The 13,150-nt window shown below is 39.6% G+C and overlaps 1 protein-coding gene across 1 annotated transcript in view; it reads left to right on the top strand.

Annotated features, from left to right (window-relative positions):
- Positions 1-1,921: 1,921 nt before the first annotated feature.
- Positions 1,922-13,150, top strand: part of LOC138982772 (ciliogenesis-associated TTC17-interacting protein-like) — a 32,696-nt gene continuing 21,467 nt past the window's right edge. Inside the window, exons 1-4 of the mRNA XM_070356101.1 lie at positions 1,922-2,118; positions 7,095-7,204; positions 7,791-8,035; positions 11,813-11,899. Of these exons, the coding sequence (XP_070212202.1) occupies positions 2,087-2,118; positions 7,095-7,204; positions 7,791-8,035; positions 11,813-11,899 (474 nt within the window). The 5' untranslated portion in view covers positions 1,922-2,086. The remainder of the gene's footprint in view (positions 2,119-7,094; positions 7,205-7,790; positions 8,036-11,812; positions 11,900-13,150) is intronic.

The following is a 13,150-nucleotide window of genomic DNA, read 5'->3' as shown; positions in this document are numbered from 1 at the left end:
TGTAGTCCGTTTGAAGGTGATTACACAAACATTATTTGCATGTTTTTTCTTTGGTCTTGTCACTGTGGTCTTGTTTAATAATAATAATAATAAAGTGTATTTATATTGCGCCTATCCCTTTCTTGTTTTGTTATGTATTTTTGCATTCTGTTGGTAGGATTTTAGTTGCTTATGTTTTAAGAGTAACTAGTAATACCTAATATACTGGACTCGTTTATATATATGCTTATGTTTTGTTGTGTTTTATTTTACTTTATTCTATCTTATTTTAGTCAAGTTTATTTCAGTTTATTTGTGTGCATGTCAACATGTCTCCCAAGAACTGGGTTACATGAGGTGATGCTGTCACTATGTTTTTTCAGCTTGGTAACAGGTAAGTTATACAAAAAATGTTTTGATTGGTTGTAGTGCGTCACCATGCATGAGCAGCAGCAGCACTCAGCAGCATTATCTCTGATAATGCCGGTACGCATTACCCCAGAATGATTTGTTTTGTTTGGGATCAGCTCGTTACTCCCCCGGCTCGCTAATCCCCCGGCTCGCTACTCCCCCGTATCGCTACTCCCCTGGCTCGTTACTCCCCCGTACACAGAAAATGACTGGATAACCCTGTGATAGTAAGTTGGCATGAAATATTGTTCCCCCCCCCCCCCCCCCCCCTGTCCAGTTTGTTTCTTTGTTTGTTTATCCAGACAATTTCTCCGGAAAAACAATATTTCATGCTAACTTACTATCACAGGGTTATCCAGTCATTTTCTGTGTACGGGGGAGTAACGAGCCGGGGGAGTAGCGATACGGGGGAGTAACGAGCCGGGGGAATAACGAGCCGGGGGAGTATCGAGCCGGGGGAGTAGCGATACGGGGGAGTAACGAGCTGAGCATCTCGTTACTCCCCCGTATCACTTTTGCTTAAAATATATACTTGTTTTTCAAAGATGTACTGTACACGAATGTACAGGCAGATCTGACAGTTGTAAGTTCTTTAAACATGCTCTCTCTCTCTCTCTCTCTCTCTCTCTCTCTCTCTCTCTCTCTCTCTCTCTCTCTCTCTCTCTCTCTCTCTCGAAAATTCAATTAAGTAATAACTGCATTACTTACGTGTAATAAAAAGGCACGGGGGAGTAACGAGCCGGGGGAGTAGCGATACGGGGGAGTAGCGATACGGGGGAGTAACGAGCCGGGGGAGTAACGATACGAGATGCTCCAGTTTTGTTTTACGGTTATTTCAACATGACGATTTGATAATGACGACCACCCCCCCCACACACACACACACACACACACACACACAAGTTTGAGGAGAAAGGTGTTTACTCCGAGCATACCTCAGTAGCTGTCCTAACGTTTTATTAGGCTTTGACAAAAAACGAATCCAACTTACACGGATCAAAAAGGTTGGGGCGAGAGAGTGGGGAAATCAGGACCAAACAAAAATCTACTACTCCCCCCCCCCCCCCCCCCACCACCACCACTGAAGGCCCTGGGGGTAAACCTCCAAGACTAGTTGGTATTATTCAGTCAGTGATGGTGGCCGAGCTGGCTCTTGGTCTGCAATGCACGGAATAGAGCACATGTCAACATGTCACTCAAGGAGCTGACACGTTTGACAGATGACAACAGAGGCGGTTGAAGTCGTGCGTCCAGAACGGCTAATCGTTACTGCAAACGCTATATAGGCCTACATGATTACGTTGGCAAAAGTTAACTATTTCTGCCGCCTGTGGATCCTATTTTGCAATATATGCCCTTAGCTGTCAGATTTGTCATGGGAAAGATCGATGGTGGACTGACCGAATTGCTGTCTAAGCAAGTTTTACTAGCCTTCTTTTGATTGAGTTAAAACGTATGGTATTTAGAAAGAACAGGCACCAGTACTACCCGCATGAAACACTTCGCAGTGCACGGTTACGTCCCTTGGATTGACTCTTCCGGAAGTGCTGATTACCATAGAGACTTGGCCATTTCGTCGATAGACACTTGAAAAGCTTCGTATTTTAGTGCATTTTACGCCCATACAGGCTTGCATCGGACAGTTTTCTGTGCTTGAACGGAAGGAGCAAGTTTAGTGAAGTGCTAGGATCCTGCCATGAGCGCAATGAGTGCTCCTGGCTCTACGAGGTAAGTGAAAAGTCTCCGCAGTATTTGGAACAGGTCTACTCAATATTGTTGAATTTTTGTTGTATAATATTAATACGATTCATATTAATCATAATGCTAGAATTCAATCTTTGTGAATGGGTATTTTATGAACAGGTACCGATGGTTTAGGAAACGATGCTGAGGTCCTTGTGTCTTGGCCATCAGGAATGTCATTTTAGTATGAATGTAGATTGAAAAAAACATACATTGTTGTTGTGAAGACGAAAGGCAAAATCACGAGAAAAACAACCTGAAAGTGAAAAAAGTATTATGATTAGCAGCGAACATTAATTTTTTTGGTATATTTTTTTTCACCAGCACATTGTGGTGTAATGTTAAACTTTAGCGCTGTGTATTCAGAGCTCTCAATCAAGCGGCATTATGAATTATAATATTGACTTATTTTTGATAGAAGTCGCTTTTCAAAGCAAAGCATATTTCTTGTGAAATTAATCGACAAATTGAGTTCTAAAATATGCATATTTGATTAATTTGGTTCTTTGATTCATGGAAAATGGCTGCCATAGTTGTCTCCCTTTGCAGAAAACAAATACGTAAGATCGACATTGTCTCCCTGCCTTTGTCAAAATGGATGTGCCGATGTTTTCCTTCTAAACCAAATGTAAATGAAACACATCTATAAGTTTTTTCCTGAAATGAAATGATAAATTAAACAACTTTTTATAGAAAAATGTACGTGCCTGAATTTACAACTGTAGCTAAAGTTTAAAGGACCAGACCACGCTGTTTTAGCGTCAAAAACGCTTCGAATCGTGTTCCTGCGCGACCGAACACTTCCCGATGTTTGCAGTTAGTTAGAAAACCACTTTCTTACCGTCTTCAACAATGTTTGGTTTACTTCGGAATCTTCTAAGGCCGTAATCCGACGAATTTTGTGACCGAAGCGACGGATTTCTTCTCCAAAACGACCCGCCATTGTGCCGCGTGATCTTCGCGAGACTGGCTTATGAATAAATTATCCGTGACGTCACACCGTGTGGAGATGGTTGTTTACCAACATGACAACAAGCGTAACTGCAGACGAAATTGAACCGTACATGTTCGAACTACCGGTTTCTCTCCTCGAATCAAGCATGAAAGATGAGGGTGGAGGCCACTTCCAGCAGTAGTGAAACAGTGACGATGAAAATTGCGACACTGTTTGTCTCAGCGATCAAAGGTAAACACGCCCGCTCTCTGTGCTGAACTTATCGTCTGCTTTCGAGTCTGTGCTATTTTTTCACTCTCGCCTTGTCAACGCACTCGCGAATAAGTGGGATATTGTTTAAGTGTTCATGCATTGCATTCACGAGTAAAAGAACAACAGCTCATCGCAGTTTTAACTGTTCTTGATTATTTCAGAGACTGGTGTCAGAGTGGCCACTGTACCTGTTGTATTGTGTGGGAGGGGCAGATTTGAGAGAGAGAGGAAGCTAGCCTGAGGTACATTGTAGAATGAAAACTTGCAGGGGAGCAAGAATGCATCACCAGCCACGAAGGTGTACATACAACTTTTTTTGAGGTGCCTATATTTGTTTGATTGTTAAATGTATGTATTTGTTGTTGTTTTTAAAGGCTATCAAGAAAACTGTTGTCATTTAAATTTGTAACACTCAGTCACATATAGTTTCACACACACACACACAAGATTAACTCACTTGCATGCCCACAGAAGAAGTTTGCTCTTCACATTGTTCTGTTGTTGTTTTTATAATGTAATCATTGTAACATCAACACTCAGTAATAACCAATATTACAACACAATCACTTTTTCATCAGAACTCACTCACATACTACATGACTTTGTATTAAACCCTGGTTTATGGACACTTGCATTTGTACTTTGCATGGGAAAGCAGCCTGTAGCAGTCAAAGTCTGGGCACTGTTGCATTGTAGTCTTGCTGTGTATGCAGAGCTTTGTTGTAGCTGCCATAGGCCAGTGTTGCCATAGGCCAGTGTTAGGATCACCACCCCCTCAAACAGCTCGTTCAGTTAACTGATGCCTGTTTTAGACAGAAAAAAAAGTTACCACAATCAGCAGAACTTTCACCGGAGAAAGGGCATCATTCTTTCATACTTTCTTTCTCATAGCTTTTTATAATCTCTTCATTACACTAAATAACATCCATCTTAAGACCTATTTTGAGCCTTAATTTAAGTTGACTAGTAATGATATTAATCATAATGTATTTATTTTTATAATGTACAAACTAGAGTATGTATGTGGATATGTGTGTGATGGTGCTGGTATGGATATGTGTGGTTTGGGTTATGTGTGTACTGATGTGTACATTTTATGTGTTTTGTATGTTTTATGAGTGCGATTTTATGTGATGTTATTCTGTACACCAGCCAAAACAAAATGTCTGGTATATTAGATAATAAACGCACCTTTAAATTTATTAGCGACTACACCCCGTCACCCTCCAGTCCCCCTCCCCCCCATTACACCCTACACTTTTAACATTGTATAAAAAATCATGCCCCAATATAGGTCCCTAGTTACCTGGGAGGACGTTAAGCTCCATAATCAACATCAACAACGTATTGAATTGAATTGAAAAGCTGGGGTTAGGAGGTCTAACTTCTTGAATTAAAGTTTTTTTTTTCTCAGGTGCATGTAGTTTTTTATTTGCTTGAAATCATGGTGTATTCTGGTTGTAAGAGAAGAGTCAATTTCCTTGTAAGCCTGCAAAATTAAAATTTGTCATTTTTGAAGTAGCCTACATTTTTGTAAGAGTCCAAAATAGTCCAGGATAAGGAGGAAAAACATAGGGTGGGTCAGGAAATCTGAAACATTGCATAGTTTTGTTTTGCCTATGTAGACACAAAAAGTACTTAGAGCACTTTTCCCCCCCCAAGAGAGCATAGCTTAGTTTTAATTATTTTAATGCCACTGTTAGCAAGAGGAGTACTACAGACAGCAATCAAACAGTGGGTTTTTTCTGTAGACATTGTTATTTCTGTTTAGGTGTTTCAGTAGTTTTCTATGCGGATAAATCATGCTGCATGATCACTAGAAACAATCCAGCTCTGTAGCATGCAAGTTTTTTAAAGGTTTTTTTTCCCCATGTTACTCTGAGAGAAAAAAACAACCCACAGAGATAAAGTTGAACTGGCAGTTTGACTGAAGCAGTGGTAATAACACAGAGTGCTCTTCCTACAATCAATTTTTTTATGTGGATGATGATGTCCACACATGTACTTGGTTGTATTATTTTGCTAGACTATTTGTTTCTGTTAGATATATCTGCTCACATGATTGTTGTTCATAATTTGACATTACATTTACTGCTGATCAAAATGTATTGTTGGAATAGGTCTGCTTAATATTCTGACTGCAGTTTTGTAATAAAATCAAATAACACAGATGTTTTAAGTATCAAAGTGCTTTTCACACACACACACACACACACACACACACACACACACACACACACACACACACACACACACACACACACACACACACACTCACACACTATGAGTATGACTGCAAACATGAATTTGTACTTGTATTAATTATAATTACTGTATTACAGAACCTGATCTGAAAAAAAGGACAACAGCAAATTATTCATGCAAGCTTGCTGTATTAACGATTTCTTTATCTATTTAATACAACACTGAATTAGATAACAACTATAACAACGTGTGTGTGTTTGTGTGAATGTCTATGTGTATATGGACGGACACTGATTAAACCTGAGACTCATCGATTACCCAGGTGAGTGTAAAAGAGGGAGAGAGAGAGGGAACTTTAAGGTGGGTGCATGGGGACGGACATGTAGTAACAGATATATATGTTTTAATCTGTAATCTTAACACATGTGCTTAAAATTAGGAACAGATGCCATTCCACTACAAATACTGTCAGTCTGACAAAAACGCCCAGTGACACTGAACCCCTATCCCTTACAGAACACATTCAGTATACATGTACTCACTTCCTTTCGTCTGCGTTTAGTGAAAGCAGATCGTTCTGATGACATTGGTATCCGGTTTCTGACCTCCTGTGAGTGGTCAACAATTGTCGGAACTGGAACTGCGTTAGGCAACAGCTGTTTTGTGTGTGCCAGGTTTTCTTGCCGGCTTAACTGCGTTCGCATTGGAAGAAAGTGTCGCGAAACACACAACATCGTGTTGGCCGTTTCCAGTTAATCAGTCTTGCTGCAGAAGTTGTAAGCCCATCGGAAAAAGGTGACAACTGATGCCTGAACCTTTTTTCTATACTTCATAGCTATCAGCAGCCGTGCGCATTCCTTCGGCGTGCTGTTGATGCTCGATTTAGGCAAACGCCCACTTGAGCGTAAGCTGTAACTTTCGGTTTCCAAACACTAAGTGACGTCACAGCCGGTTCTCGTCTACTGGCGGCCATTTCGAAGTCTCGTTTAGCAGACGAATTTGGCGGAACGTTTTTAATTAAATCACAATGATTAAGCTACGAATCGGTGAATTTCTTTACATTTTTGGAATCTTTAGGTGCATTTCTCTAACCTTCAGTCATCGGTTAGTGGTTCTAATAACCTTTAAAACAGCGTGGTCTGGTCCTTTAACAGAACATGTTTTTTTTACATCGACTGTAATGAATACATTGTCATTACTAATGAATGACTTTCTTACTGGTCAACATAAACAATACAGACAGGCGGACAGACACTCACACACACACGCACACACGCACATACTTTTTGTCATTGAAATAATTGTGTCAGTAAATGGACATGATTAAGAGCATGGTAAAGACTACGCTGGTGATAAATCGCCTGGTAACAGCCACGCATCTGAGACTTGACAAGTGAAATCAGCCCGATTCAGTGAATTGACACGATAAAGAGCATGTAAAGACTTTGACCCTGGGGGTAGGTAGGTAGGCACAGTTCCGGTCAGTTGAACTTCAAGGCAAAGTGTAGTGAAGCTGACATTAATGACATGACTATGATGACTGTTTCAGCCAAGCAGGCAGTAAGGTGACAAGTGGAGTTGATGGGCCTCAGCCACCCCCTGCAACTGCTGATGTCCCCAAGGCCAGCGAGAAGGCTGTGGCCTATTTGCAGACATTAAGTCAGTGTGCTTGCTTCAGGCCATTACTCCATTTAGCTATTTAATTCAGCAATCAGAAATGTTTATTATAGTATGGATTAAGAAATCTTTGAGGTAGAGACACATTCAGAAGTAAGAACATTTGAAACTAGGTTTGTGTGTGTGATAATGTAGCTGTTTTGTCAGGGGTTAGCATAAAAAAAGCTTTGGAGAATAGCTGAAGTGCTTGCTGCGTCACTAGCCCGAAATCTGGCACAGATGCTCATAACAGAAATGGACACAAGAAAAGCTAATGACCTTTTTTTGTTTTTGCAAAATGGGTGGGTCCTTACCAAAATGATCTGACTAGTATCCACTCCTGTTGGTGTATGGAGCTCTATGAATCACATGGTCAAATGCATGTTAGTTTTGGGAGCAGTTTCTTCCGGTAGTAAAAGCAAACAATGAATTAATTAGGAATGAGATTTTTTATAACATCAACAATCTATGGCTGGTTCAGTGAGATTAAAGAATAACTCATAGTAGTTGTAGTAGTAATAGTACCCTGAGATCTAGAGAAAAATGTATGTGCCATGTAATGATACTCTATTTTATTTTATGTTTGCAGTTCCAGAAGATGACTTCAAATATGTCATGTTTGACGACAACCTGGTCACTGTGTCTGATACTGGCAAGGAACTTGGAGAGTTTACAGTGACGGTAGAGCCGACCAAATTCCGTGGACAGGAGTGCTTTCTCATTCACGCCAACAGCCACGGTGCCATAGACGGTGTTCCCTGTGGAACCTCTATCATCTGCCACGTCTCCAAGAGTCTGGAGACTCTGGAACAGCATCATCATGAATATGTCAAGGTAGGACATTGTGTGAATGAGAAGATGGTATACAGGGCGAAGTGGGGACTGGCTTAGGTTTGGAAGTTTGTTGTGTAATGAGTCAGTGATGTATGGGAGGGTCAGAAAAAAGAGAGGTAAAGAAGGGAGTGTTGATAATTGTATGACAGAACGGGGTGATTTATATGGTCAAAGGCACAAAATGGCGTCGAGTCAGAAAAAGTGATACAACCTCCGGAAAAAGTCTCTTGTTGCTGCTTCTTTTTTATTTAAAATCGTGAACATGAAGAGCATTGACGAAGAAGGTATTTTTCTCGGCTCGGACATGACTCCGTAGCGTGTGGTTCACGTGTACGGAATATAATCGATGTTTTGTTGGTGATTATTGACGGTGATCTGTTGCAATTCTGTGACACCTAGTACAGTGTGCTCGGCAAACTTTCGCATACTGTCAGATCACTGTCTAAAATATAGAAAAAATACGGAGATTCTATTCTGAAATGGTCGGTCTTTCCCTTGCAAAGTTTGAAGTGCCCCGAAGTTTGCCGAGTCGAAACTTACCGGAAGATTACCAATAAATGTACGTCGTTCTCTGTCGTGATTTTCCGGCCGAGTGTATTAATGAGCCGACATTCATTCTCAACTTTCAGAACAACAAAGTTTTTGTTGATTTTCGATGAAAAATCATTTTTCTGTGTGAAAATGAGTTTAAAACACGAATCCAATGAAAAACAGCGGTACGGGAAAGGTTTTTCGGCCAACTGCGTGATGCGTCGTGACGCGTTAGTTATGTACTATATTTTCTTCCGCGCATGGACTCGTTTCTACAAGGGGTGTGAACAAACTTTGTTTACTGTTCTCCAGCATGCGATCGTAGTTTCATTTGAAGAAGTCTGCGTTTGAAACGAACGAGAAATAAGAGAACACAGGAGGTAAGTGTTTTGTCGTGATTTCTTTGAAATGTGTTATGTACACAATGATGGTAAGTTTTATCAATTTTGTAAGTCATATTGCTGTTTGAGACGTGTTTTGTTTCTTTGTAACGATGGTTGAGTGCAAGTCAAAAATATCGCGCGCTAAACGAAGTCTCCGATCTGACGCACAATGAAGAAATTTTATTTTGATTGTTCAGATACGAAGCTGTTGTCGTGACGGATAACGTACGATGCATGGTTAAGCTAATACAAATAGAATCTTTGTACAAATAGGTGGAAAACATTACTATGTTGATTTCTTTTGTTTCTGCGTTGAAAGGGACTTTCTGACGGGCTAGGAAATCGGTTGAGAAAGTAAGGTGCGATGTTCATAACGTCACATCATGAGATTACTGTCTTCGGGCTAGGCGCGGAATATTTAACATTTTTATCAATGATTTTCTTTGATTTTCGTTCTTTCAGACTTGTGGTTCATTTTTTTGTTGTTCTTTGTAAATGACCGGGTTATGAGATTCAGACTTTTCTCTGTGGGATTCGTGTTTTCTTCCATGACTGCGTGTTAATAACGTCACACTCCTTTAGTTCGAGATAGCTTGTCTGGCTGATGTGTGACATTATGTACACGTTATTGAAATCTTGTTCTGAATGCTGTGCAGTACGCCAGTAGAGAGTTCTTTACTACGATCAAATCTTGTTCTTTTTTGCTAAAAGAATTAAAAGCTGAGCAGTAGATGACTGCATTCAGCTGTTTTTATGACCCTGAAAATGTTCATAACGTCACTTCATATCGTTTTGCTGTGATGATAACAGATAGTGTAAAATCCAAACATTATAGCAAGCATTTCAGAAACTACATGCATCTATAATTGTTTTTTCTTTCAGATCACAAAAGCTACTGCTGAGGGAGCCTGGGAGGTCTTCGTGGGGGGAAATTGGGCTGTGGGAAGAGAAAATGGCCTCCAATGTGTACAGTTTTTTTTATACCCGTGTGCAACATCCTGCGAGTCTTCAAGGAGGACGACTACATGATGTCCCTTGAACACTGGGCTTTTATTTACATGTTTGCTGCTAAATCTTTCTGGAGGCATAGCCTACATGAGACTTATGGCTGAGACCAGACTTTTTTTGTGAGCTTCAAGTTTTTTATTTACACATCCTGTTTTAACCATCTTCAGAATTGATAACTTATTTCACAATCATATTACACTAAGACTTTTTCATGTATTCTTGTTCCTATGTCTGTTGATAAACAGTGATCATTTCCCAACTGACAAAATCTAAGTGAGCAGTACTCACCAGCACTCAATGCATGAAAGATAATCTCCTGTTGTAATGTTATGTACACGTTCTCATTTTTCTTGCATTTTCTGATGATGATCTGAATTTATGTTCCAGGGCTGCTAGTTGCTTTTTTATTTGTACCTTCTGTGTGTCATTTGTTTTCTTATAATTTCTGCCTTTGTAGGTGTGCATCTGTTTAAGATACATCACTTAGAATCATAGGTGTCACGGTGTGGCGTTATCTCTTACCTGCTACATGTGTTATCTTGTTTTTTGATTTAAAATGGTAACTGTGTCCCTTTGCTACTAATTTCTTTCTCAGATTTGTTGATTGCAGTTATTGTGGCACCATTTTTAGCTGATATGGGCACTTTCATCCTCTGACTTTGCGTGCCGTTATGTACACATAGGTTTCTTTTGCTGTATAGTGGATTTATGGTGGTTTTATCCACAACTTTTACTTCTTAAGGGTTCTTCTCATTTATTTGGAGATGTCCATACATTTGTTTGCCTGTTGGGTCAGAATGTTCTTGTTTTAATGTATCTGTTTTGGTTATGTCACGCTGTGATGTTATGAACAAAGTTTGACTGCTGCTGTTTGTTTTTAATTGTCTAGCCCCTATAACCGGATTTTGCTTGTTTGCCACTTTAACTTCATAGCTGTAAGCATTTCTAACTATATTTGATGTTGGTTTCATTCCGTGTGGTTTAATTGTTGTTTTAATCTCGATTTGTTAGCAATTATTTACGGATGAAGTGAAAAAGGATGTTATTCCTTTCATCCTCTGTGGTTACATTTCACCTTGCTGTGGCTGTCTGGTGTCTATCTCTTTTACATGGGTTTTGTACTGAGGGGTCAGAAATCGTCTTTTGTCACCTTTTTTGTTGCATTTTTGTGATATGATGTGACGGTTATGTACACAATGCTCTAGTCGGGTGTAATGATGTTAGATTTTTGTTTTTGGTGTTGTTTTGATATTTAAAGTCATTTAATGTGGGTTTTTTGCTTGGGTTATGTTTATTTTCTGTCATAGTGCACTTGTAAGGTTAAATAAAGTTTGTGACGTTGTGACAAGTTATGTACATATGCCGGGATTTAAATTTACTAGTTTGTTAAAAATAAACTACTTTTTGAACTTATAGTGTGTTTATGAGCTTATAAGTGTGACTGGATTTGTCTAGCCTTTCTTTGTGTGTCTCCTTTTTAGGCTAAAAGTTTTCCTGAGCATGTCACAGTTTTAGACTCCTTTTCATGCCTGTGACCATATGTGTAGTTGCCTTGTAAAGCGTAGGAACGAGACTGAGAGGATAGAGAAAGGGAAGAAAGAATGAAAGAGGTGTGTGTGTGCATGCGTGTGTGTGTATGGTTGTGATAAAAAAAAATATTTTGCATCACATGTGTTTCGTGCTTTATAACTTTTTTTTTTTTATTGATTTCAATTGTAAGAGTCAAGAATGTATAGTTCCTCATCCACATGAGTTTTTTTGTATCACAGACAAGTTTATTACGAGTATGGTAGGGTCTCTGAAAACAGAATAACCCCAAGGAACTGACGCAATGAAATTGTTTTTCTGTGTTTAGCTGGAGAACTGCCCACTGGACAGGAAAACCATTCTCATTAAACAGCCAGACAGCTACGTCATCAACAGAGTCATTACGCAAGGAGAGGTTTGTTTTTTTCAAGTTTTTGTGGATATTACACTCATTAAAGGGGGCCCAGTGGCAGAGTTGGTGGAGCTTTGGACTTGTGACTGTGATCCTTGGGTCGCGTATTCCAATCCAGGCTGGGGCAGAACCGGGTCAACCTTCTGTGCAGATTCAGAGACACAGTCATTTTGCTGGAGTTGCAGATGGCTGATTACACCTAAACACGCACAGACCTGGGTAGTGTGACTCTTGTAGCTGCTAGCTTTCCACTGGGAGGAAGCGACCCAAATTTTCCAGCAATGGGGTAACAAAGGAATGAAAGTAAAAATTAAAGAACAAGAAATTCCTCTGAGGTAGGAAAAACACCCCCGTCAAAGGGAAATAACCTCAGTTGGTGGCAGTGACTGAGTGAGAATGGTTATTTCCCTTTGACCATGAAGATGTCCCTCTATAAGTCCTTGTATAATTTTAATCCACCAATAACTCCCTAACCGTGTGTTTGACTGGTCCCAATTTTTGTAAGGACCGTCTCAGGAATGTATAGAACCTGTTCACCAAGTTTGGTGACGATCGGTCCGTTCATTCTTGAGATCTATATGCGAACACAAACACACAAACACACAAACAAACAAACAAACAAACACATTGACCGAAACCTATACACACCCCTATACCGGGGGTGTAAAAATAATAATAAAGTAAAATGAAAAAAGAGCATCCTTGTAGTAACAGTTTTAATTATCCTGGAACCTGCATGTGCAGTGTTGCTTTCACAAATCTGAAAGACCTGCAGTCTAGGAAGAAATCAATTTTTGTTTGGAGCGTTTCTGTGATTGATAAGGCCAAAAAGAAAAATATGTCTGTTTCCGGTAACCCGACCGACCCTATTTTTTTAGCGCCGACCCTAAAGTTTTTTTTCGCTTTTCGCTTTAGTTTCAATATATCTAGGTCAAAAACATGTGCTAAATAATTGTAAGTAAACTAAGGAAGCGTTTAAAAAAATGTAAAAAAAACCGTGAAAAGACGTTAATAAAACGTAAGAAAAAGGTATAAAAAAATTAAATAAAAAAATAAATAAAAACCGACCGACCGACCCTATTTTTTTCGGCGATGTTACCGGAAACAGACATATTTTTCTTTTTGGCCTAACAAAGAGACTGCTCATTTCTACAAAATGCACAGTATGTATATGGATAGATGTTCATGTATGTTTGCATGGTCAAGGAAATGTTGACACAAGAATAACTGATACAGGCTGCAATTGCTGCGTAA

This window comes from Littorina saxatilis, linkage group LG12 (genome assembly GCF_037325665.1).
Source record: "Littorina saxatilis isolate snail1 linkage group LG12, US_GU_Lsax_2.0, whole genome shotgun sequence".
Classification (NCBI taxonomy): Eukaryota; Metazoa; Mollusca; class Gastropoda; order Littorinimorpha; family Littorinidae; genus Littorina; species Littorina saxatilis.
Note: the sequence above shows the minus strand (reverse complement) of the source record. Positions and strands in the feature narration are given on the sequence as shown.